The sequence below is a fragment of the Pelecanus crispus genome, chromosome 1 (assembly GCF_030463565.1).
Source record: "Pelecanus crispus isolate bPelCri1 chromosome 1, bPelCri1.pri, whole genome shotgun sequence".
NCBI lineage: Eukaryota > Metazoa > Chordata > Aves > Pelecaniformes > Pelecanidae > Pelecanus > Pelecanus crispus.
In genome coordinates this window covers 83897949-83924520 of record NC_134643.1, presented here as the reverse complement: position 1 = coordinate 83924520, position 26572 = coordinate 83897949, and the positions used below count along the sequence as shown (strand labels likewise).

Here is a 26572-nt window from a genome sequence, read left to right as displayed (position 1 = left end):
CCAAGACCAGCCTCTCCCTCGCAGCCCCAGATGCAAAAGCCAGCAGGAACCACTTACCCATCACAGCTCTCTCCCATATATCATGCCATTCCAAATTATTCCTGCATTTAAAAGAACCAAAGTAAGTGCCTATAAGATTTGTTTGTAAAGGTTAGGCCAGAAGAAGTAAGACACTTAATCTGAAGCTTCACGGATGAACTCGGGCAAGGATTTTGAGTGGTAAGAGGAAACAGGAAGCCACAGACCCTCCACCGGTGTCATCTGGGTCATCCTAAACTCTCAATGCCCTGACAGCAGAGAAGCAATGTGGTCGTACAGCCCCCTCCATCACCAGACGGCCTCATCCAGCCCAGCATATAGTGTACCAGTCACCACTTACACAGCAAAAAAAAATTCACTGAAGCGAAAAAGCAAGCAAAACAACCTTTTGAGTTTTTTATTTTGTGACTGGCTTGTACAGTCAGAGATGTTATTTCTCTACAAAGAAGAAAATTGTTATTATTTTTCTCCACTAATCCACACTTCTCAAGAAACTCTGTTAATCCCTATCCTTCACGTGGGAATGCTTTGTACTTTATCTCTCTGTGGTTCAAATTGTTTGCGCCTGGCTGTTTAAGGGAGCTGAAAGAAACATTTTAAAAGACTGAAATTGTTTATGCAAAGAAGGCTAAAGACATCAAGCTAGTTGACACTAGTCCTTCCGCATATTCGTAAAGGTAGAGATATGGGGAAAACAGGTCAAGGAGGCTGTGAACCTCAGTACTTCCGCAGTACTTACCAGTGGTTCCCACCATCCTTTAATGCAGTTAGGAGGGAAACCCCCTCGCTCCTTTGCCTTGCTATATTAATCAAAGGATCAAGGTCCTTTGGGTAGTGCAGTCTGTGGGGAAAACCCTTCCCGGTGAGAAGCAAACACTTCTCCCCTTCACTATTGGCCCAAACAAGACATTTAGTTTTACATCAAAATAGGAGAAAATAATTCAGGTTATCTGTATATGAAAACCAAGTTACTGTCATGTCTAGATGATTAGAAAGGTAAGCTTAAGAGGCTTCTGGTAAACTCAGATTTCTTCTTATCAGCAGTGCACTGAGTTTGTGCTTCTCTGTTGTGGTAGGACAAAATAACACTTTAACCGTCCAGTAGAATTTTAAGTGCAGATCATAAATATTTCATGCAAAATATTTTGGCCTATTATCCCACGTAAAGACAAGGTTTTAAAGTAATAAATCATTCTGAAGTACTTCTACAAGGGTCATGAATTTCCATTAGTGATTTCTATTATGCAGAAATTCAGTTGATTACTATCTTATTCCAACAGTCAGAAAAGTTCACGTATGTTCAGAGAGATGCATCTACCAGATCATCAGACTCTTGAAGACTGAAACATAAATGTCCTCTCCGGACCCTTCATATGGAATGAAAAAAAGCCACATAGGCACAAGTTCTAACTATTTTCATTCCACATTATTGAGAATACTAAAAATGCACAAATCAGTTTCAGTTCTTCATAAATTAATTCACTGGATGAATGGGGAGAGTTTAGTTTTAAATAAGGACAAACTCACAGAGGTTTTGATCCAACAGGTCCATTTCTTGCCTCTGATCAAAAGACTACCGCCCATGAATTTTAATAGGAGATGCTTAACACAGTATAAGCATGAAAAGCTTAATAATATTATGGTGGGAGGTTTTTGGGGGTTTTTTTATGCAAAGTTGTCCTGGTTTCAGCTGGGATAGAGTTAATTTTCTTCCTAGTAGCAGGCACAGTGCTGTGTTTTGGATTTAGTAGGAGAAGAATGTTGATAACACACTGATGTTTTAGTTGTTGCTAAGTACTGCTTATGCTAGTCAAGGACTTTTCAGCTTCCCATGCTCTGCCAGGTGCACAAGAAACTGGGAGGGGGCACAGCCAGAATAGTTGATCCAAACTGACCAAAGGGCTATTCCATACCATATGGTGTCATGCTCAGTATGTAAACTGGGGGGGGGGGGGGGGCTGGCTGCGGGGCAGCGATCGCTGCTTGGGAACTGTCTGGGTATCGGTCGGCGGGTGGTGAGCAATTGCATTGTGCATCACTTGCTTTGTATATTGTTATTATTATCATTATTATATTGTTATTGTTATCATTACTATTTTACTTTATTTCAATTATTAATCTGTTCTTATCTCAACCCAGGAGTGTTTCTCACTCTTAACTCCTCTGATTCTCTCCCCCACCCCATCGGGGCAGGGGGAGTGAGCGAGCGGCTGCGTGGTGCTTAGTTGCTGGCTGGGGCTAAACCACGACAGAAGTTTTTCTTTTATCCTTAACTTCAGAAAGTTAAGGAAAGCCTTATTACCGATATTAACTAACAAGCATAAATTCTTAACGGCAAAGTTACAAAAAAAAAAACCCAAAGCCATACAGAAAATCAGTCACAGCTCAAGAGTGAGACACAGTACTTTCACTTGCTCAGTTTACAGTTACAACAAGTTTTAGTCACGTGCATTTACTAATTTCAGCCTTGCTGGATCTATATTGTTGTGGCCAGCCTTCATCAATCTGGTTCCCTTTACTGACGTGCATAACAAACCGAAATGCTTCAGGTGGAGTTTGCTTCCCGTTAAGCACCATTCGCCCTCCTCTCTGGAGTCAGGCTCATCTACTACCAGCCCATGTAGAGACCCCAAACTGAGCGCGGCAGAAAACTCCTGATGGCATCATTTAACGTGCCACAGCTCCCCACTCTTCTGCTTTCGGACACTCAGACCATCAGGCCACTCGGATGCTTGGCTACAGCCAGGCACGATTAGCAAACAGCAACGCAGCAGCCAGCCACCCGTCCCAAACGCTCCTTTTCCATTTCTACCTGTGGTGCAGCAGCAGCAGAGGCCTCTTGGCTATGCTTGTGCACTCACAATCGTCTCTGAATTTTTCCTAGCTCTTTGATTTTTCTGCCTTGCTTCCTCATGGAAATGTATTCATGTTTTGCAACCTGCTCTGGGAAGCCGCTGCCCAACTCACCATCTCCTCCACTGTATCAGCTCTGGAACGCGCTCTATCTTATCAGTTATTTTGCCAACAATAACTCCCAACGTATTTTGATTTGCATTTCAGTAAGATCTTTTCTTTCTGTTCTGCTTGGGGGTTTTTTGACTCTCGGTAACTGCTGAATTTCTAGTCACGCTGTATTAAACTAAGGTACGAGCCCTCAGTTTTCATTCCTGAGCTACCAGACCCCGAAGTTGAGTGCGGAACTTCCCATTAAAATCAAAGGGAAATTATTCACTGAAACTGAACGTTTTGTCTCACAAACTGGGGTGACCTAAGGGCACGTGCGCAACCGGTTACCGTGGATCAGTCGGCGGGCTGAAACTCATCCCATCCGATTTTTCTAAATGGCATGCTTGTAAACTTTGTTCAGACATATTTGAAAGACGAAAAGCAGTTAAACTACGCTGTTAAGTTTATCCGGTGCGGGAAAATACCCATATAAGCTAGACTTGACGCACTTCATCTCAAGTCGATCTGTGCGAGAGCAGGCGAAGCATCGGCCCGCGCACACAGCTGCAATCGGTCCCTTTTTGGGTTTGTTTTTTTTTTTTTTTTGCACGTTGCACCCTACGGCACCCAACCATTTCCCCCGGGCGACGGCAGCCGGGCGCGGGGCCGCGGCACCCCCGCAGCGACAGCACCGCGGCCGCGCCCGGGACGCGCCGGGCCCCGGCCCCTGCCCCGGCCGGCGCTGGAAGGAGGAACCCCCCGGGGCTCCGCCGCGCAGGCCCCGCCGAGGGGAGGTCGCTGGCGGGCCGGGGCGGCGGGAGGCGGGTCATTGGGCGGCCGGGCCGGGGGCGGGGAGGGGGCCGGGCAGCCGCGGGGAGACCGGGGCGGGGGGAGCGGGATTTAAGGAGTGGCGCCGGGCGCAGGTGTCCCGGCCGCCGCCGTCCCTGCTGCCGGTCGCCCGCCCGCCGCCAGCATGCCCGTCAAAGGAGGCACCAAGTGCATCAAGTACCTGCTCTTCGGCTTCAACTTCATTTTCTGGGTGAGGGACCCGCGCCCGGCCTCGGGGGAGCCCCCGCTGCGGAGCCCGGGGCGCGGCGGGGCTTTGCCCCCTCGCTCGCCGCCTGCCCGGCGGGGAGCCCGCGGTTGAGGAGCGGGGGGGCAAAGTGCCGGGAGTTTGCTTGTTTGGGGCGGGGGGTGGTGTTCGCTTTTTTTTGCCTTTTTTTCCCTCGCTTCCACCCGGGAGCAGAGGGTGGGTGCCCCGCCCTGCTCCTCCACCCTCCCTCCGGCTGCGGGGGTTTCCCCCGCCGCTCCCGGGGCGGCCGCGGCACCCCTGCGCCCGGGCGGGGCGGCCCCGGCCCCGGCCCCGGCCCCTTCCCCCGCGGGGCCCGGAGCCGCCTGGCCTGGCTGGGCCGGGGCGGGCGCGTCCCCGGCCGGGCGCGGAGCGGCAGCGGCGCCCGCTTACCTGCGCGGCGCTGGATGTGCTGCAGGCCGTGCGCTCGGCAGGAGGTGCCCGCAGAAGCCATATACCCGCCTCGCTACTTTTTTCTTTTTTTTTTTTTTTTTGGTACGACCGTGGTTAGCATCAGGCAGGCTGTGCGTCCTGCCTGTTACCGTGTGCGGGGGATGCTAGGTGTGAAGGTAGACCCCCCCCCCCCCCGCCCACCCCAGCAGTACACACGACGCTCGCCTAGCAACTCTCCTCGCGGGTTGTACTTTTCCGTAGCTTTCCTGGTTGCGAAGGCTGTAACGGGGTGGTGAGGCGATTCCTGACGAGTTGCCGCTTGTGCTTGCAATCATCGCGTATGCGAACGCATCTCGGTGGGAGCCTCGGCTGAAGCTGCAGCTTCTGCCTCGGATCTTCCGGGCAGCATCTCGTAAAGAAAAATCCTAAAGCAGTTTAATCTGTAGGAGCACACACCATCACAGGTGGAAATCGTATCGCCAGTGGAGTTTCTGGCACAACTCTCTTGTTTGCCAGGCAGTGTCAGAAAGCGTGGCTTAACTGAGAGGTTGCGGCTGCTTCTGAAGCACTTGGGGCGTGGACGTCTGAATTTAGCATCGTCTCTCTTATGGAAAAGTACACGGGGAATACGGCACAACATTACGCCTGTGTGCCTAAAGTGTAGGTGTGAGACTAAAAAAAATGAATTTTCTCTTGGCTGTCTGCTACAGTGGAGAAGTGCGTGCGTGATTCCTTTTCACCCTCTGTGGAGAAATTAAGTTGGAATTGTGTAAAGAAACCGCTTCTGGAGTCAGTTACAGTATTGCGCATGGGATGACTGGAAGATGCAATGCTAATGGCTAAAGTACTTGTGGTCTCCCAACTTAAAAATGGGTTTCAGCAAAGTAAGAAAATGGAACTGGGCTGCAATTGAGGGAACTTCACAAGGGCACAGGAAAGCACGTATTGCCACCTGAGACTCACCAGAAGGGGGGTGGTGGTGGGGGGGTGTCTGTATTTGGAGGGTTATAGCTGCTAAGAAGCCTAACAATGCACTAGTTGAAACCCGAGTCAGTCAGGTGCTAAGCCTCCTGTTGAAAAAGAAGAAAATACTCATGGTTTGCTTTGTGATCTTGTGTTGCTTTTTTTTTTAAAGTTACAGACTGTCTACAAACTGGTTTATAGTGCAAGACTGCTTGTGGTAAATGCATTGCCTCAAAGATGCTCTTGACATGAATGTTGCCATGTTGCTCTCTAGGTCCCAGGGCTGAGAATAGGCAGTGTCTTTTAATTGAGCTCGGGAGGCATCTGTTGCTTGGGGGTTTCATGGTAATAAAGCTTAGAAGCTTTATTTGCACCTTTGGGTGCCTAGTAAGCATGGATGTAGGCTTGACCTGTTAACAGGGTGGAGGAGTGGTGGTGGGGAAGGGGGCCGTACCACATGTAGGCCATGAGGATGCAGATTTTTGAGTGACCTTCCCATGGGATGGCTGTGCTCACTTAAACCCAGCTAGGATATGGGGAAAAGAGAAAGAGTGGGAAGGAAGATTTAAAGGGAGATGAATGCTTCTTTCTCTTGGGGTGTCCTGACAAGTGGCTGGAAGCACCAAGAGGCAGTAAATGCAAGCAGCTGGGCTTAGCCAGGGATAAGTGTGTTTTGTAGACCAGCTGGAGTAGCCCTGGACTCCTAGGGCTCACTATGTGTGTCTGTGCCCTACCAAAACTGTCAAATGGGAGTTCAAAGTATGGTGTTAGTAAACCTCATGTCCTCTACGGGGGAATAAAATGGCAATCTCTTGGTCTATTTTAGGCTGTTAAGTCTCAATGAACAGTGTAAAGAGAAGGTTTCTTGGGGCAGGCAGCACTAGGGGACAGGAACAACCCTAATAAGAAAGAAGGCTTTAATGTTTCTTATGGCATCCGAGATGTGAAGAATCTGTTAAATGAGGGAAGTAAGTTGAGCAAAAAAAGTTGTGCCTGCATGCAATTCTGATCCTAGTCTTGAACACACAGTCAGTGACTGCCTCTTAGCCTTGGGACCCACCCCTGCAAGAGGAGAACAAGCTTTTTCTTGCTTCTGAGTAGTCCATGGGTGTGGGGTCCTATTGCCCAAGTGCTGCTCCAGAATGGTGGTGATGATTTAGTGCACCTCCCGGAGGAAGAGAAGTTAAAAGACCCTGTGAAGCTGTGATCAAGTTTACACCCTTTTTTTTAAAGTCAGAAGGACAGGTAAGGAATTTAAATGGTCTGCAGCAAACCTGCAGGTATTTGTAGATTGCATATTAGGAGGCATGTATTTGCTTCCATCAGAGACTTGAGTGAGGGCAAGAGGAAGAAGGAAAGAGTGAAACAGCTGGATACAGGAGGCTTTTAAAATCCCCAGTTCCCCATTCCCAAGAACTGGGAAACTCTCAAAGTTGAAGCTGTGTCCAAAGGAAGGAGATAAAGGTTCATAAATGCTGGCAGGTCAAATATGAAAATACAATAAGGCTAGTGAAAAGAAAGCCTGAGGTATAACTTGCAAAAGCAAACCCACCTAACATATCCCTCTTCAGACACATTAGGACCAGGGAGCTTCCCAAGGAGTCCTTACAGACAGTAATCTGTCCAGGTGTAAAAGTGTGTTAGGAGTCATGTTCTGTGGGACTTTGTCTTACTGGGTGTGCTTGGGGAAGACCTTGGAAGTTCTCTGCTGTAACCTGTCTTTGACTCTGAATCACTCACAGGCTTGAATTGACCTCTTGATGAAAAGGTAGTGAAACAACAACAGCAAATGCTGATTAACAACTTGCCGGGGTCATACAACAGTTACTTTGGAACTACGAATGCATTGTGATTAGGTAAAACCTCCTACTTACCACCTACCTCAGTGCCAGAGGGCTGGAATGCAGTGAATTTGAGGCCGAGTTTTTTGTTTCATGTTATTCTAGGTTATGTAGAGCACGGCACATGTGATGCCTCTGGAATAGGCAGAGGAGAAGATTCTTTAAAAATAAGTTGGTGTACACATAGACATGTGACATTGGGGGAAGAGAGGATGACTACTGTAAGGGAAAGCTGGACTTCATGAAGCTGTTAACTTTGAAGCTTTCAGAAGCTTGAATCTTGGAGAGAGAGAGTGAGTGCTGGTTAGTATTAGTTCACTTGTTCAATGTCTCCAGGAAATCTCAAGGCTTCTTAGGGAAACTAAGCAGTCCTGGAGTAAGATCCTGGCAGGGATGAAATTGCTGACTGAGCAGAGGCAGGGCTGAGATGAGGTAGCTCTCTTGTGGTGGAGAGAACCAGCAGAGCTGGCATGCAAGAGGAAATTCTGTGGTGGTCAGTACAGTCCCACCTAATCTGGAGAAGCGTGTGAAGTAACATGTCAGTGCTTGAGTAGCATCCGTTATTCAGAGCGATAAAGATGGGTGTATGCTGACTAGCAGGCTATGTGACAAAGTGTGACACTCACCAAAGGCAGGCATCGAGTAACGTGTGGGAGGCAGGAGCAGGAAGCAGCCTGGAGTTATGAACTAGTTGGCTAAGGGGTATCTGCTGCCAGAGGGATAAAATCTTGGGAGAAAAGGGTCTATGGTAGCTTCATGAAAGCATCAGGTGGGTGCTCGCAGCAGCTGAAAACCAGCTTCAGAATTGAAGGATCTAGAGGAGTGGAAAGATGGTGCTGCTTCATAAATCAATGGTGTGCTGGTGTCTTGCAGTGCTGTGGGTTGCTCTGGTCTCCTGCCCACCTTGAGAGGAATATAGTGGAGCTTGGTATTGTCTGGGAAAGGGAGGATTTCTGCTATTGGGAACTGTTGAGTGAATAGGGATTGCTCAGCCTGGAAACATGCTAGAGGTCTATAGGATCCTGATTGGCCAGGTAGTACGTAGGGCTTGACTGTATTGTAAAGTCAGTGAGCAAGAACTGAGGGGTATTAAGTCTGAGAAGAGAAGGTTTCAGAAAAGGTTGTGGCTGTGTGCACAGTGGTGGTGCTTTCTCCTCAGTAGCTTTTGTGGAGTATGCAGTTTGAGGGGTACCTAACAAATGCAGTGTTTAGCAGCCCTTGGTTAACTATTCTTCTCCAAAGTTACTGTCTGTGTCTTTGCACAACCTGTAAGTGCTGAACATGTAAAGTGGGAGGTTAGTCGTGGGAAATGCTACTGTCTGCCCTGTTCTGATACCCTTCCTGAGGAGCCCCTGTGTAGAATGCTGTGCTAGATTATGAGGGTGACTGGTCTGATGGCTTTTCTCCAGTTGGTAAGGCAAGACCAGGCATGGATGTCACTAGCATGATGTCCTCCAAAACTTCTGGGACTCCAGAGCTTTGGTTAAAACATGCTTGTGGCCTGAATGGTGGGTATGGGGACTTGCAGATGGTTGCTAGAAATGCTTGTCATGCCTCTGAAGTTGGTTTAAGCATTGCACACATCTGTCTAACTTGTAGGGATTGTTTTTTACTGTTGCACTTAAGTAGATGAGTAAGTTAGGCGATCAAGTCCCATCTGAGGGGTGGCTGCATCTTGCCTTCAGTTCAAGTATTGCTGCAAACACCAGGTTCCTCACTGCTGTTGTGCATTTTGGTAGGGCTGGTGTACTCCCAGCTCGGTTTGCCTACAGCTCTTCTGTCTCAGGGTTACTGGCACTGGCCCTGGCATCTTCAGTGTGGTCTGTAATGGAAGCTGTACCAGTTTAGGTCTTTGCAAGTTTGCAGTTTGAATTGGGGATGGTGAGGGAGGTGTTGAGGCTGATACAGAAGTAGTACAAAGATTTTTCTACCAAGCCAGCTTGAGCTTGGCAAAAGGTCAATGGAAACATCACATTGTGTGCCTCACACTTAAGTGGTCTTGCGAAAGCTGGTTTTGAACAACCTTGGTGTGAGCATATGCCTGATTACCTTGAGTTGTGTAATGAGAGACTACCTCTGGCTGAGCTCCCTTAACTCACTGGGTTTGCTCAGGCTTGTTGGCCCTGGTGACAGTCTTTCCCTAGTAAAACTGCTGGCTTCTCTGAGCAGCTTGGTGCAAGTCAGGTAAGTGTCTGGCATGGCCATGCATATGGAATGTGTGCCTGCGTGTTCTCCCACTGGGTTTCTGCTGCTGAACAAAAACAAAGGCTTGCATCATTAAACTTAAATGCTGGGGTTTTCCTTTGTGAATTTTGTGGAATACAAAGACATCTGCTGCTAGTATTTGTGATTTAATGGATTATAGACGAAGAAGTGCTATAGCTTACAGTCAGAGTTCATGTTGAGTCTTTGAGCAATTATTTTCTTGTTCCTTTACACTAGAAGGCAACTATCTTATCTGGGCTCTCCACTCTTCAGAGTGTTTTGTGTAGTATAAACAAATGCATTTGTCTATGGGAGTGCCTGCTAAAAGAATGTTAGTAAGACTAGGCCTGTAGGGCGCTCTTCTTTCTGTAACTTGAAGGTACCTGTGACTTTGTTCTGAGACATAATATGATCTGCTCACACTGCACCAGGAACACCAGGTAGCAATTTGGTGCTCTGACTTCTGCAGAGGGTCTTCCCTCCTCAAGTGGAGAAGAGGACTTGCTGGATGGGCAGGGAAATATGTGTGTGTGTATATATGCAAACATATACAAAAGGAACTTAAATTAGTTGCTTTTGCTTTCTGTAATCAACTGACTAGTTGCTGACTGCAGTGTATGAATCAAAATGCTCCTTGGCTCAGCTCAATGTATTTTAACTGGTAAGTGCTGTAAAATCAGGAATGGAGTTGGAGGATGTTGCCTTGAGAAACCTGATGTGAAGCTACTTGTACTTAGAGTTCTAACAGTCCTACCTCCTATTTGCAATTTAAATTGCAAATACAGTAGACTGGCTTCTGAATAGGAACTTGTATGAAATGGGCACTAGTCTTGGCAGTGGTTCAGGAATTCTGTGATGCTGCTTCTACTGTACTGGAGCACCATTTTATTGCAATAAATGCTGTGACATTAACTTAGCCCACAACATTCTTGAATCTAGCTTAAGCAGAAAGAAAATACTTCCTTTCCAATCTACTTTTTTTCAAAGGAGTTTGGAAATAGCTGCAGTTTCTTATGTAACGTGTGCAATGAGTACTAGCAGTTAGGAAAGCTTTTTTCAGAAGTTTGAAAACCTGTGCTGTTGTGGATAACACTAATCCTGTAATTATGGGTTTAGAGTGATGTTGAGCCTCATCTGTACTTAACTGTTTATGGGTTTTTATTTATAGAGTACCAGCAGGTAACAGGACAGAAACGGACAGTTCATTACTGCTCATAATGCTCCTGATTTTTTTGCCTGTGTGCTTTGCAATGTTACATATCTGGTTCTGGTTTTGTTCATATGCTATCTTGCACAGCGAGGGAAAGTTGTTTGCCTTATGCAGGGGAAGATCTGAGTCAGATTTTTAGCTGGAAGTATTTTCCTGTTTGAGGTGAAGAGAAAGTAGTGGCTTTTTCAGTGTACTCTTGGCACACCCTGGGTAAAACCTATAAAAGGAACAGTAATGTAGAACCTGACATACGTTCTTACTTAAAAAAAAATTAATAACAGTATTCTGTTAGATGCAATGCTGAGCTGACAACACTGAAAGTCATATTTATTTTTGACTGACTCTGCTGTATTTCCACGTATTGACTTGCCTTCTGCTAGATGTAATGCCACAGACTTGATAGAAGTTGCATGTAAGCTTGGCCTGAATGTGCTAAAATACCAGAACCTATAGTTTCCTGTACAAAGGCCTTTTTACATCCTTTGATGCATATAGCAGGAGTTCTTGCAGTGTCTCATTTCTCCTCTATCCCTGCCTCCATGCTGTGGAAGTGGAAGAAGGGCTGGTAGTAACCTGGTGGATGCTTGGGGGGGTGTCCCCCTCTCTAAGCTTTATCTGCCAGCTATAAGGATTTGATAACTGCTTAGACCTTGAGCCCTTTGAATGGTGCTTCTGTCTGTGGAAAAGTAAGATGCTGTAAGGTGTTTAGCAAGTGGGGTGCTTGGCTGAGGATTGTGGTTTCTCAAGATGGATCAAGGTGACAAGGTCAGAAGGGACTGAACAAAATGGTCCTTGCAAAATAGTGGTTAAACCTGAAATAAACTTCCCAGCTTCCCAGAGTAGTGCTGTGCATTGCTGTATCATGGGATATGTTAACAAAAAATGGAATTTCTAGTTTGAAAAGCTTAAACTTTTAATGTGTGTTTACACCAGTATCATTAAATTTAATGATTCCCTGTGCAAGCCTTCTGCTAGGAGTCCATATCTGTGAAACCTCAGGTGTTAAAGGGGAAAAAAAAAAATGCAGTGGAAATGGCTTGATAGCATGCCTCAGCACTGAATGAATCACAGAATGCTTTGGGTTGGAAGGGACCTCTAGAGGCCATCTAGCCCAACCCCGCTGCAGTGAGCAGGGACAGCTTTAACCAGATCAGGTTGCTCAGAGCCCCATCCAACCTGGCCTTGAATGTTTCTAGGGATGGGGCCTCCACCACCTCTCTGGGCTACCTGTTCCAGTGCTTCACCACCCTCATTGTAAAAAAAAAAAAAGAGAATGCTTCCTTGTATCTAGTCTAAACCTATTCTTTAGTTTAAAACCATTACTCCTTGTCCTGTCACAACAGGCCTTGCTAAAAAGATTGTCCCCATCCTTCCTATAGGCCCCCTTTAAGTACTGAAAGGCTGCAATAAGGTGCCCCCGCAGCCTTCTCTTCTCCAGGCTGAACAACCCCAACTCCCTCAGCCTCTCCTCGTAGGAGAGGTGCCTCAGCCCTTGGATCATTTTTGTGGTCCTCCTCTGGACCCTCTCCAGCAGGTCCATGTCCTTCTTGTGCTGAGGGCCCCAGAGCTGGACGCAGTGCTCCAGGTGAGGTCTCACCAGAGCAGAGTAGAGGGGCAGAATCACCTCCCTCAATCGATGCTCCAAGTTCCTGCTGGAGTTAGCCAAGTATGGCAAGGGGAGGAAGGCAGAGTGTTCTGTATGGCTTTCGCCTCCAGGATAGACAGGTTGTTTCTCATCTCAAGTGTATAGCGACTTGTCCTTCGCAGTGGTACAGACCCTTTGCCAGTTACCTTTTGTCACATGGAAGGCTAAAAGAAAGCAGGGTGTCAAAGACAAATACTGGGACATACCCTTAGATATACTCAGAAGCAAAGCCATCTAGTTTGCAAGGGTGAGACTAGAGCAATGGAAAGCGCTGACTTTGGAAAAGGCACTTGTTGGAGTGTGGGGCTGAATGACTGGGAGGAGGGAAGTCTTGTACAAGAGGCTCACTAGAGAAGGTGCAGGGCTGTGTAAGAAAGGAAGGCAGAACGAAAAAGCAGGTTTTTTCTGTTAAAACAGGCGGAAGGATGCATGCAGGAGTAGAGCCTTTCAGGCAGTGGGGGTATGTCTGCATGTGATGCAAAAAAAAAAAACCCCACGAAAAACCTCAAAAAGCAAAAAGCCTCCATAGGACTAGAGGAGGAATAACTAGGTATTTTTATCCTTGTTTGGCATGTCCATTGCAGCTAACAGAATAGAGATAAGTCAAACAGAAATGACCTGGGAGCTCTAAGATGCTTAGTAGTGGTTAGGGGAAACGCAAGGAAGCCTTGTTAGTTTGAGCAGCGGTGATGGTAGCATACTTGTGCCAGGGCATGCTATGACTGGAGAATCATTGCCACAAACTTTTCCAATACAGTGAGTGAATCATAGCCCTGTAACTTCACATCTTGGTCAGATTGGTTAAAAAAAAAAAAAACCCAACCCTGTCTTCTGAGTTCCCTTTCCTATGCTTGTTACTACAGAAACATACTGCTTACATGTTTCATAAGCACACAAACCTGCTCTTTTGTTTTGTAGGTTTCTGCAAACACACAGAGTGACTAGCTTCAGGACAACAGTTAGTTTTGTTCTTTTTCTGTTAAATTTATTTTTCAGCACAGGATAGATCTACTTAGAAATATTCTGTGTTACTCAACTCCTATGACAAAACAGGTCTGTTAAACTGGGAAAACACTTGGATTAAAAACCCAACAACCAGCTCTTCAGGGGATCTGCTTCCATGCAGCCTGGGTGGGGGTGCTTACACCCCTTTCCCAGGGAGGAGAAACAACAGCTACCAAAACCACCCCAATGTGACTGCCAAAACCTACTGGCGTAGCACTGGTGAGCAGAGAGGCAGCCGTGTACCAGTATCTGGTGTGCCAGATTGGTCTGAGATGCTGCCAAGTGCAGCGGGTGCCGGTGGGGCTGTGCTTGCCTCCTCATCCGAGGCTAGCGTAGGTGCCCTAGTCTCCTGTTGTTTTGACAAAAACAAGTTTCAAATTACTTTCTTGCCTTCTGCTTTAAAGCTGCCTTTTTTTAGTTCAGTGGTCATTGTGGGTAGGAGGAGCACAAACTGATAACACAAGTGTGCTTTCCTTAAGAAACAAAAACAATAAGTCACTTCTTGCAAGAAGGAGCTGTGTGGGATTTTTTCCTAGTCCACCATGGAGAGAATTATCACTTAATCCTACAACGTTTTTGGTGATCTGGAGCAGTTCACTGACATCAAGTATTATCACTATTCTGTGATCCCATAAGTCTCTTGCCTCCCTGTGATAATAACTTTTTTCACAGGATGACTGCTTTCCCAAGGAGAAAACATGATGGTTACCCCCCCTCCCACCCCCTGTGTTAGGTCTGTTTTTTTTTAAAAGGAGACATATTAAGTACGTCAGCTCTTCCTAATGTTAACCAACCAGTTTGTTTCTCAAAGAGATCATTAACTGAGCCTTCTGCTTTGCTTGGACTTGTTAGATTATCTGCATGGTTGTAGTATGGCTTGAAGTTTCTTTACAATTTGAATAGTCTGGCCTTAAAGGTCTGCTGGGGGATCAGCTCTGGGTTTTACAGTCCTTTGCTGTTCCCTGCTCGCTTTGCAGCACCGTCACAAGCTCTCCACTTGGACACTGTGAATTGTCAAACCACAAACATGGGTGCAGACAGCTGGGTGTGCTTAGGCTTGTGGCTTTGCAATGCATCAGCTCTTGGCAAAACAAGCAGAGTCAGTAGGTTTCTTCTCCTAATGCTCCAGATCTGGATGCCTATAAAAGCTGAAGACTGATGACCCAGGAAAGTGAGTCTCAGAGTGTTATTAAATACCGGGTGACTTAACTGTAGGGTAGAAGCAGTGCATGAGTTTCTTTTCCATCACTAAGCCCTTCCAGTTTTGAACTGAGGCGCTGAAGTGAGGTGAGGTGGCGAAGGCTTTAAGTGATGCTGTAGCAGTGAGCGCAGGTAGAGCAGCAACCCTTCTCTCTGCCAAGTCTCCTTCTTGCACCTCTCCCTTCCCCTGGGGTGCTGCTGTGGCACAATGAATTGACATAACAATGCTGTTGTGACATACTGTGTGCTACCGAGGTTCTTCGGCGTAACTTATTTTGTCAGCGTAGCCCTAACAAGGAGAGCGGTAGGTATGCACAGGCTTTGTTCTTGCTGCGGGCTTTTTGTGAGTAAGCCTGGGCCTATGTGCCTGTGACACCAACAAAGTGCCTTTTGCGTAGGTCTGGAAATCTGCGCTTGGGTTTGGCTCTTTATGCATTGTGTATCGCTTCATCTGTTTCCCAGCTAGCACCCTGCAGCTCCTCTCTGAGGCAGGCTTGGGAGTCAGGTGCCTGCCCTACAAGAAACGCAGGTTTTTCTGGCAGGGCTGGCCTCTTGCTTTCCTTCACTGATACCTGCGCCCTTTAGCACTTCAGTTAGGATGCTTTCTGCCGAGAAGCTACAAGGGATGTACCTTCCCTTCAGCCCTCGCTTAGCTCCATCCTCTTTGTCCTGTGTGAATCTTCAGAGGTTTCCTTATTTTTTTGGCAGACGGAGCCTAGGAGGTTGGCAAAGACAGCTGTGGGCCGCAGAGCTGTGCCTGCCGTCAGTGCACACCTGCACTCGGCTAGCAGGGAGAAAGGGCTCTCTGGCTCCCTGCGGGGAGAGCGTGGGGCCAGGGAATTTGGGCTCGGTGTCGTGTGCTTTCTGTGGGAATTCCTTCCATATGATTACTGAAAACTAACAGTTTAAACGCTTTCTGGTTCCTTGGAGATGAATCAGGAACGTTCTTCCCTTCTAGAAGCAGCTTCTTATCAGACATAAGGCTTTGCGTTTCCTTTCCGTGCATGCTTAGACTAACCAAAGCTCCAGAGTTTCTAAGCTTGCTGCTCACTCTTAAGTTTAAAAATGTAATGACTGCTGCAATGTGTGGTATTTCTGTCCTTATCTCACTTCTGTAGAGCTTTTTTCATAGTTAAATGGTCTGCAAAGGAGAGAAGGAAGAACTGAAAAGCACGTTCTCCAGCTTCCTAGTTTGTCCTGGTTTCTTTTCTGTTTCTGCATGCAAGACAACCAAAGACTTTCTCTTTTTAAAAAAGTGGGGACGATTGAGTCTGTTCAAAGCAAACTGTTAGCATTTGCCTTACCAGAGTGCAATTCTCTCTTTCTTGCAACACTGCTCCAATGCCTTCTGCCAGATGCTTCAGCCAGAAGCTAATTTATACACAGAACAACTTGCTGTGAACACAGGCACTGATGTGAAAAAGGAACCTGGAGGTACACAGGCAGAGACAATAATATAATAAAATTAAATATTATCTAAAATTTGATTGTGGTGTTCCAGATCAGCATATAGCAATGTTGCTATTTCAGCAGCCTATGTTTTCCTCTTCCTGTCAGTGCAGTGACTTATTGGATTGGTTTTAGCCTCTTTTGCAAGAAACAGCACTCTTTCTAACTTCTATACTGCAGTATGCTGAACTCTTAGTGGTCTGTTTAATGTGTTAAAACTTTTAGCTGGCCTTACTAGGCACTTTTTCTTGTGATACACTTATCTTAAATCTTCATACTGGAAGACTATTAAGCCATGCCATGTTGTTAGTCACCCAGAATAAACTAATGGGTGGAGGGGGTCAGCGGAAATACTGACACTTGGTGGCTTTACTAAGCCTCGGTTATTTTCAGTTAAGAACAAGAATGGCATTGTTCTGGTGTGTGGCTTAATATGTAAACACATCTGTAAACAAGATGCCTTATGTCAGGAACTAAGTTTGTTCTTGTTTTGGTGTTCCCATCCTTTTATGCTGATTCTGTCACAGCTCCTTTAAGTAAGAGCTGTATCCTGTGTTTACTTCTGCTGTTGTTACTAATGCAAGGGTGAATGTAATAATTTGTTTTATTTAACAAGGCTTACTTGTTCTTGCAGCTTGCAGGGACGGCAGTTCTTGCAATTGGACTATGGCTTCGGTTTGATTCGCAGACCAAAAGCATCTTTGACCTGGAATCCAACAACACAACGTTTTACACAGGTAAGCTAGGAGATGGCTCTGCATGGTAGATCACACTTTTGCACCATGATTTCCAGACTGCTTAGAAACCTTTGTCTTCCTTGAAGGCTAAAGCCAAAATGGCCTTAAACAGCCTTGGTGGGGCAGAGAGCAGCTTCCCCTGGCTGGTGCAGGGGGCCAGCCTCTGTTGTGAGCTCTTGTGCAGACAGCAGCGGTGTCACACTAGCAGTTTCTTGGCTTCTTATGCGTTGTATATCACTTCTTCTTTTTTCCAGCTTAAACCCTACAGTTTCTCTTTGGGTGCTTGTTGGGTAAGTGTTTTGTAATGCCAGGGACTCCTGGTAGACATGGAGGGTGTCTCTTCCTGATGCTTCCTGCAATGTGAGTCAGCAAAGTTTCACTCTAAATGAGTAGTTGCAGATGACGTAACTGATTTCTACCCCCACCCCGCCCCCCCAAAGTGACCAACTTGGGTCTACCCAAAGCTACCCAAAACCACAACTTGGCCTCATCTCTCAGAAGGAGCATACATAATATTGTCTAACTCTATACATAGCCCTATGTATGCTAATTTATACTGAATATAATGGAAGGGATGCACAAATATCTTGGTCTGTAAGTGCAACTATTACAGGCAACCTAGATCAATGCAGCTTTAGCTAGGCCAGGTGGAAGTTATTCCTTGGTATATTCTGTTTTGCAAGATTACCAATTAGGGGACAAACATGCATGTTTTCAGTTTGTTATTCTAATGTTGTAGGAGTTCCTAACTGAATCAGATTTTATCCTAACTGTAAGATTTTGATCTCTACAGTCACTTTTAGGCTTGGATAGAGGAACATGTGCTGCTTTGGTTGTCACGTGTAGGTGCTCAAACACTTTTTGAAAACAAGTAGCTGTGTTTGAAGACCTCTAACAATTGGGAAGAAAGCAAACTTGAATATGTACCTTTCTTACATGCATGTCTGTCATCTTTGATTTGGACCATCCTTATATATACACATTTCACATCCCTGTAGCACCTGGATTTGTCATGTGCTGTATGGCATCACTCATTAGCCATCCACAGCATGGCTACGTTGGTCTTTCTCTTGCCAAGAAAAGTGGCTGCTGTGGCAAGCTACTTGACCTGTCACAACACCCAAATTGGTGTCTAAAGGGTCAGTAAAGATGGTATAAGGCATTCTGGGGAGGTGCAGCTCATGGTGCAGCCTTATAGTACCAGGGTAGCCTGTGCCTACACGGAGTGCTGTTGGGAATTATGAGTTAGGCTTGTTAGAGACTGTAGTGAATAGTGAAATGCTTGTGTAACTTCATGAAGAGGCCACAGGCATGCAGATGGCTTATCTGTGAGAAAGCTTGTGTTTTACCCTTGATATGCTGGCATGGTAGCAAACTGGGTTCTTGTAGGTGCCAGGAAGATTTCCATGTGCTTTTAACTGGACCCTGGAAAGGGAACAGAAATCTAAACTTAGCCATTGAGCTGAATATTTATCAAGTCTTATTTTGGGTAGTCTAAAACAACTCTTTAACCTCCTAAAACATAAAAGTTTTATGATGTGATACTTAAGCTACTGGCTTGAATGCAGCCAGTGAAACCTACTTGAAATCTCTGTAGGTTAAACTAAGTTTTAAGAAGTTGTCTAATAGGAATTACTGTTTTAACAAATTTTTCTGGGAGTAGTTACTGACTGCAGTTTCCAATAGGAAATTGAAAGAATCTGTCAGTTTGCACCTAGTAACAAAGTTACCTCAAAAGCTTTCTATACTACTGAAAATAAACTGAAATAAGAGGTTCTGATAGATTCTTTTTTCAAAATGGAAGTTTGAGCTGGGGTAAAAATTGGTGCTGGAATTTCCTGCTGATAAGAAATGTCAGGCTTAGTCACTTACATATGCTTAATCAAGTAGATGTTTATTTTGGCAGCTAATCTTGTTGGTTTGCATTTAGAAAATATCATTTGCAAATGTTTATATATGGCTTTCTTTAGTATTGATTGGGTCTCTGAAGGCCAGAACTGTATTTTTGTCTGTATTGATAGAAATGTCATACTAATTCTACATGCTTTGTGCTGATTCTTTGTCTCATGTTTCACCACCCCGATAATACTTTCTTGCAATCCTTTGGGAGTTGTTTTGCTTGCTGCATCTTGCTGCTTTTACCACCTAGCAGCTGTAATGCTTAAGCTGGCAATTCCTAAGCTTAGGAGGAAAGGATTGGCTGTAAATGGAGCCTTTTAGCCCAGAAATGTTTGCCCTCTATGCTCCAACATGCTCACTACCTAAGTTCTAGGCAGAATGGTCCACCAGCTCAGCCACTTGATATGTTTTGAAGAAGTACCTGCTTTTGCAAAAGCAGAAGATGCTGAGTTTCTTGTAGTTAGAGACTGTCAAGCTAGGCAGCTGTAGACTTGTGCCACCATGACTGGTGGAATAATTCAGTGTTTCCTGATGGAAAAGCAGGGTAGGAAAGCATTAAAGCTTTATGACAGACGATTATGATGTCTTTTAATACCCATTCTCCTAGATGTAGCATGCTTCAAGAATTCTCAGATGTTGATAAATCACTAGTTCCAGCTGTCTCTAACTGCAACACTCTTCATCTGAAGATAAGTTGGTAATTCTTGGCTCTGAGCCACTTTTCAAATGTGTGTCTCAGTTTGTCTTAGATGGCTTTATCTTGCCCTTTTTGTAAAACTTGTGAAACTGCAGTAGTGGTACACATTAATTGTTACAAGTTGAAGTTTTTATTTATCAATACATTTCCCCACAAGTTTTGAGATGTGTTTTGCTTTGAAAATTAAGCACAGCCCTTTTTTTTTTTTTTTGCTTGGAACACCTCAGTAAAGAAACTTAAACTTGGCAAAAGCTACAAATGCTACAAATTTGTGGAGCAACTATTTTTATACCTTGCTGCTGAGGTCTCAACTAGCCTGTATACATGTCTCTGTTTTTCTCCTCCCTAGGAGTTTACATCCTTATTGGAGCTGGTGCACTTATGATGATGGTTGGTTTCTTGGGATGCTGTGGTGCGTTGCAGGAATCTCAGTGTATGCTTGGCTTGGTAAGTGTTCAGAGTAGTGTTTACATTTTTAGCAGCATGATGAGAAAGGAAGGAAAATATTATTGGGCAGTTAAAGGGCAGCAGATGCTGATTGTTTTGGCTCCACAAGGTTTAAACTCATGGTCAACTACATATGTTAAATATTAAGTATAGTTTCCATTTCTGGCCCTAAATCCAGATGTCCGTGTTGTATTTCAGTACAGGATGACTTCAGGAGTTAGTGACAGTCAGATGCTGAAGTACCAAGTCTGGGAGCATGGGTGAACACAGAACTAAATCTTGAAAAGAGTAATGCTATTTATTAAACAGTTTGTCGTGATCTGTGAAGGCTGTGCAATCTTTAATCTTTGAGACTGGTCTCAAACTGTGGTATTTGCTCTTTGAAACAACAAGCCTCTACTGTTCGTAATCACAGGATGAGCTCTTCTAGTTGACAACTGCTCTGCAAGCTAATTATTGGAGAGCAACCTCATTGTTTTCAGACTGGAGGGGCCAGTAGAGCTTACTGGGTTCATGCACATCTGTACACTTGTGGAACTACTCATCCAAATAACCAGAAGACTTAGTTAATAAAAGACTACTACTATACCTGGAGAAAGAACAATTCCCCTTCTGTGTCATGGAAGAAGTTAATTTAATGTATTTCTTGCAAAATGATGCCTCTAGCTCTCTGTTGTAATTCTGAACATCTCTTTAAAGTGCCTTTAAATGGTAGTGGTATTTTGGACCTGGTAGTCAATTAAATGTAGAGATGACACTTTTATTTCTACTTTACGGGATACACAACAAAGAAGTGACCATTAGCTCTCTGGAAGCTGGTGGCAAGCTAGGTATTAAGTAATGACTCCTAAAGCAATAGGAGTGTCAAGCCAGAGAAAAGAATTGGTGTCAGCTATTGTGATGTGTCTGAGTGACCTGGGCAACTTCAAAGTCTGAGTTAACAGATGATTGGTTTTAATTATCACTGATCAAAAAGGAGGACTTCTGCTTGGAAAACACTGCCAGGCTTTCTGATGCTCCTGGGAAGAAGTGCTGATGCAGTGCAGTGTGTCCTCTTTCCTAGTCTTACCAGTGTTTCAGACCTCCAACTGGAACCTGATTGAGTGACGCTTCCCACAAGGCTGGACACTGGGAACTGGACAAGCTTGCAGTATGTATGTGTCATGCTGTTTTGTAGTACTGTGGTCTTAATGATGTGGTCTTTCTTTTCCAGTTCTTCCTCTTCCTTTTTGTGATTTTTGCCCTTGAAATTGCTGCTGCAATCTGGGGATTTGCAAATAAAGATAAGGTAGGTTGCTCTTAAAAGCTGGCAGGGTGGTAGGGTGCTGGAACAGGTTGCCCAGAGAAGTTGTGGATGCCCCATTACTGAAAGTGTTCAAAGTCAGTTTGGACAGGCCTTTGAGCCTTTAGTGAAAGATGTCCCTGCCCATGGCAGGGGGATGGGACTAGATGATCTTTAAAGGTCCCTTCTGGCCCAGACCATTCTGGGATTCTATGACTGTGCCCACGGAAAGTTAGGAGTCTACTGAAATCTGTAACAGTACTAGTCAAATCCTGATTACCCAGGGAATTTGGGGGAGAGGAAGAAGATGTGTTCTAGCAAAACAGTACAAGAAATTAAACTCTAATATTTAAAAATGAGACTGTAGCAGAGAAGCCAGGATCTGAGATGCTGTTGCATGCTGGAGATGCCCTTTAGGCAGCACCTGGCTGAGCAAAGCGGGCCAGCAGTGAAGCTTTACCATTTCTGGATATGAACTGGGTCAGCTATGGGCTGAATGTTCCTGCATCTAAAACATGACTGATCTGGGCTGTCCCCTCACAAGCAGTCAAGATTCTGTCTTGTTTCAAAATAACGTGCTTGGTGATCAGGGTTGCTTTTCTGCTTGTATTATACAACAGGGGAATATAGCAACTTCTGGGGTACAGAAATGAATAGGGAATATTTTTGTATAACCAGTGGGCAGAGACTTGGTTATCTAGCTCCTAGAAGCTCAGAGGTTTGGAAGAGAAACTGAATCTTACCTGTTTAGGTGTGGCTTTTAAGGTGAGTGTACCAGTTAGGCTCACGTGTTCTGGGTGAGAAATGCTGTCCACCCTCTGTTTCCACCCTGTATTTCTACATGTCAAAAGGATGGGTATTGTAGGTTGCAGAATTTTTAATCACTGACTTCTCAATACAATTTTCCATCATTAAGGTAAGAAAGTAATACACCACAACTCTATCCTGTAGGTTACTGACGAGTTAAAGAACTTCTACATGGAAACCTATGGAAAGAGATCTCAACCAGCTGCCAGAGAGACCCTGAAAGCATTTCAGTTAGCTGTAAGTACACAGTTATGTATAAACTAGACAGTAATGCGGCTTGTTCACACTGTTCTCCATGTCATCCAGTCCCCTCTACAAGTCTAGGATCTTAGTAACTAGAAGAAACAAAAGGAGTATTAGTAACAAATTGCAGAGGAGATCTTTTTGTATACTATCAGTGCATGCAGTATGCCTTTTTGTCCCTCAACCTCTGAAATGCATAGAACAAGTTCTTGTTTTCCTAAACAAACTCAGAAGCAAGCTGGGAAACTCTAGATCTGTGGTATTGATCTAGAGGATCCATAGTATGCATACCTGTATGTCTATGAGGAGTTCCTCTTTGTCTGTAAGGAGTACAAGCTGTCACCAAAATCAATGTGTGCATACTTATGAGATCTAGCTCTCTCAGAATCGTGTACTTTAATGCAATAAAGTCTTTTTAAAATTAGGTTTATAGCAGTCACATTGGCAGGATTTCTAAGCAAATTTGTGTAAGGTCTGTAATAAAATCTAAAGTAATCTATTTCTACTTTTTACCAAATACAGAGCAAAACAAGGATCATTTAACCTGGTTCTCTTTTTTCCTGTTTTCTCTTGTAGCTAGACTGCTGTGGACTCACAGGAGCTCTTGAGCAGCAGTTCATGGACACCTGTCCGAAGAAGACCACTCTTGAGTCGTTTTCTGTAATGGTAAAGTATGACTTAATTCACTAACAGCTCTGCCCAGTGAGTAGAATGAGAAACATGTTTCTGAGCAAACCCTTCCCATCCATGGGAAATTCCCATGTCACACTCACTTAGCAACCTATCTCTATAACCAGTCTGGTTATGGAAAATCAAAGTACTGTTACTATGGAAAGAACAAGCAGGGTCAGCAGGAAATCTGAACTTGCACAGGAGATGTGCAGTCTGTGAGTCACTAGACTCGCTGGTATGACAGCTTAAGGCCAAAACTTCACCTAAAAACAATGCTAGAGAGCTCTGTTCTCCTGGCTCCTCCTATTGCCAGAGCATCTTCCTGTTGCTGCATGGGAGCTCTCACCTCCCCTCTTGGTTAGAGAGAAGTAGAGCACTGGGTGGGAGCAGGTCTGAAGTTTTAGCAAGGAAAAGGAGAGGGAGTAAGTGCATTGGTAGCCTGTTCAGGTGAGTATGTCACTGAAGCCAATTCTCTGAATCAGATTCCCCTGTTGAAATATTGTTGCAAAGGTGCCTGTATGCCACAGATCCAGAGAGGCATCTTGTATAGTTCTTCACTACCTCTTTTTCTTACAACTGTATTGTGCTCTTGCTTCATGATCCAAGGCAGCCTGTATAAGTCTTCCCATAGGAAATAAATGATACAGGAATTCAATTAATGATGTGATTTTTTTCTTTCAATTTTGCTCTTCCTTTCACTACAGATGATTTTGTGCCTTCAAATACCTGACCACATGAGACATTTCAGTCTGTATTTAGATTGTATCTTTGTCCACACAATCTGCTATGAGTTAGACAATGTGGGAATAGCTGAGACAGCATGCAGGTTTTATTGTTTGCTTTTATTCTAAGTGTGTTTTTAGCTTAATCTGACTTCATCTTGCGATGTGTTTATGGCCTAGTCCCAACTGTAGAAAAATAGGAGATAGACTGCAAGATGAAAGGGGTGTAATGGTGTGGCTGATCTGTTTGCCTCTAAGAAGCAGTGCTGTATTGATACTCAGATTAACTGATTAATTGTTGCTAGTATATCCCTTTAATCCTTGATTCAGTCTTTCCTTCTAGACTGGATAGGGAACAACTGAAGAAAAAAGTAGTTTTCAGCAGCTCACTGTAGTCTGCTGCTGGAATAAGTAGATGGGAATTGGAATGAGACTTTGACCAGCTACCAGGCTCTTAAAGCTTTATACTTCTGTAAAAGTTCCTTGTTCTTTTTCTTGCCTACCATGTGTCTTTGCTGAGGAAAGGACTGTACTTGAATTCTTCTTTAGTTGCAATGGTAATGTATTGTCCTGGGAGCTTCAAACTGGCACCTCTGTGAATCTGCCCATAGCCTAGCATGTATGCATGCAGCTCAGGAAATCCTGCCATTCCCATGCACCATGTGTTCATAAGGTGCCTGCAAAATTACAATAGTTATTGGAAATATCAAGAGTGGCTACAAACCTGTTTTGAGAAGGGCTGAGCAATAGAGCAACTTAAATGCTGGCAGCCTTCAGTAACAAGCCAAGTTTGGTACAACTGCTGTTGGTCCTGATCTACCTGATCAGCTGCAGGTGTTGAGAAGGGAATCCTGCTGTAGCCAAGGTGCAGTTAAGAAGTTTAGATACTTGAAGAGTAGATTTAAACTTCTCCACCACTTTCGTGTTGGAACATCTCTGGCTCTCTTTAAAGATGTGAAAATAAAGGCCAGTTTGGAGCAGCCTTCAGAAGATGAGCCTTCATCTCTAGTGCAAGCAGACTTGGTCAAAGGTGTAGCATCAATTGACAGACTTGAGCTTGAACAAGCAAGTAGAAACAAATCTTTTTTGTTTGTTTACTGTATGTATGAAGCACTAGTGAACAGTCTGTTTCTTTTCAGTCGTGCCCTGCTGCCATTGATGATGTCTTCAATTCGAAACTGAATGTGATTGGAGCAGTTGGCCTTGGCATTGCTGTAATAATGGTGAGTTTCCAGTATTTAGAGGGTAGCTGTATGGCCAAAGGATACTTACAGCAGAAGTCTGTTAAATAGTGCCTGGCATATGGCAGTCTACAAGCCTATTCCACTAATGACAGGTACCAGCAGGATCAGGGTGTGTGCTGTGAGGCCTGCAGGCAGCATGGAGGGTGGGGTATCTTGGACCTCCCTGCTTCTGCTTTGGATTAGGATCTGCTTCCTTGTAGTTTCAGCAGTGGTGAAGTTATATTGGTAGTGCATGTATATATAGGGCAAAGATGTATTGGTCATGTTGCCAGCGCACTTCTTAATCCTAATATCTCTTGGGGATCCTTGCTTTTGTTTCCTTTATAACGATTAAAGATTCTGTGAGAGAACTGAAATAACAGTGCAAGTAAGAAAATTTGCACTTTTTTGTTTGATTTCTCTGGAGGAAGGTATGAAATGGATGCAGATACGCTGGGATGATCAAAGATTTCTTAGGAGATAGGGTAGTGGTTTATAGCTGATCTATTTTGCAGTATTGAGGGTGAAGGGGATTCATGAGAATGGGCTGAAATTTGGAGGTGGAGGGGAAGGGAGGGTCAGGGACATACATGAACTGCAGAATAAAGTGTTAATATGGCCTCTGGGCCAGGAAGAGCAGAAGTGCTTGTCTCCATGTTGATAGAAGAATGTGTTTTGGTCCCCCAATTTCTAACGCATTTGCTTTCTTTACAGATTTTCGGCATGATATTCAGTATGGTTCTCTGCTGTGCTATCCGTAAAAACAGAGAAATGGTCTAAGAGCTAAAAACCGAAGACTGCTGCACTATAAAAATCTTTGTCATTAACTTTAGCATTCTGAAAGCATTTCTAAGAAGTTATATATTTGTTACCTTTTTAATGCTTTATTTGGTACTGATGTAGGTTTGCTTTTTATGTTATAGGTTAAAATGATAAAGGTATATCTGACTCAAGACAAATATTGTACATAAAATATCTGACTCTTGAAACAAGTAATTTGGATGTAATTTATGTTGGAGACAATTTGATACTTAATAAAGAGTAAGATGTATTGTATGTTTGTGGGGGAGAAGAAATTTTACTATGTTTATTAATCATACTCTTTGATGCATAGTGTGGAGTTGAACTTGCATAACATGTTAAGTGTTAAATCACTAGGGCTTTAGTATAAAGCAGGAGATAAATCCTGTGCCAATGCCATATTTGAAGGGAGTTCCAAGGAATGGAAAAGATGACTTGTCAGAGCATGTCATGGAAGGTATTGTCATTCTTCCTTTCCTTGATGTCTGAACAAAAGCAGTTCTTAATTATATTCCTAAAATGTTACTGCTGTAACACTTCTACTGTCATCTTCATACAGGGTGCCAAAGGATGACTGTCATACTAGTGATATGCAGGCAGTGGTACTTTGATGCAAACAGGCTGGGCTTTACCCTAGAGCCAGCTGGGCTTTCTCATATCAGCCTGTCTGCTGATGTAACTCTGTCCCCTGGCATCTGACATGGCCTGGGTCCCTTGACAAGACACATTCCCATAGAGTATGCTCAGGGTTTTTCTCAATGGCTGGCTTTGTGCTTTGTTTTTCCAAAGCCAGCAAAGCACAGTCTCAAGGGCTTATGACATTTGTGCCAAATCTTAGGTTTCCAAGTGGAAGAAACAAAAGTTGCATGAGAAGTTATGGTACAGCTCTGCAGTTGCTGCTTGCAGCAGCACCTAGAGCTGTGGCTATCCTATTTCTGTTTAAAAATGGATATGGGAGGGAGCAGATATATTAGTGTGGAACCCTTAGCCTAAAGAATTACCAGTTTGTCATGCACTTCTACTCTAAATGGCTTTCTAAGTGTGTGGGGTTTTTTGTTTAAAATACCTTCTGGTGGG

The 26572-nt window shown here is 44.4% G+C and overlaps 1 protein-coding gene across 6 annotated transcripts; it reads left to right on the top strand.

The window, feature by feature from the left end:
* The first annotated feature begins 3957 nt into the window (after nucleotides 1–3957).
* CD9 (CD9 molecule) lies at nucleotides 3958–26366 on the top strand. Of its 6 annotated transcripts, none has more exons than XM_075711400.1 (8): nucleotides 3958–4024; nucleotides 16654–16702; nucleotides 19648–19745; nucleotides 20959–21033; nucleotides 21979–22075; nucleotides 22658–22743; nucleotides 24611–24694; nucleotides 25409–26366. In XM_075711400.1, the coding sequence occupies exons 1-8, from the start codon at nucleotides 3959–3961 to the stop codon at nucleotides 25472–25474; spliced, it is 621 nt and encodes a 206-aa protein (XP_075567515.1). In that variant the 5' UTR covers nucleotide 3958; the 3' UTR covers nucleotides 25475–26366. The 6 variants fall into 6 exon arrangements, with proteins under 6 accessions (XP_075567515.1, XP_075567492.1, XP_075567506.1 ...); XM_075711377.1 differs by having other exon boundaries at nucleotides 16600–16702; nucleotides 19651–19745; XM_075711391.1 differs by having other exon boundaries at nucleotides 16600–16702; nucleotides 21997–22075.
* Nucleotides 26367–26572: the final 206 nt, after the last annotated feature.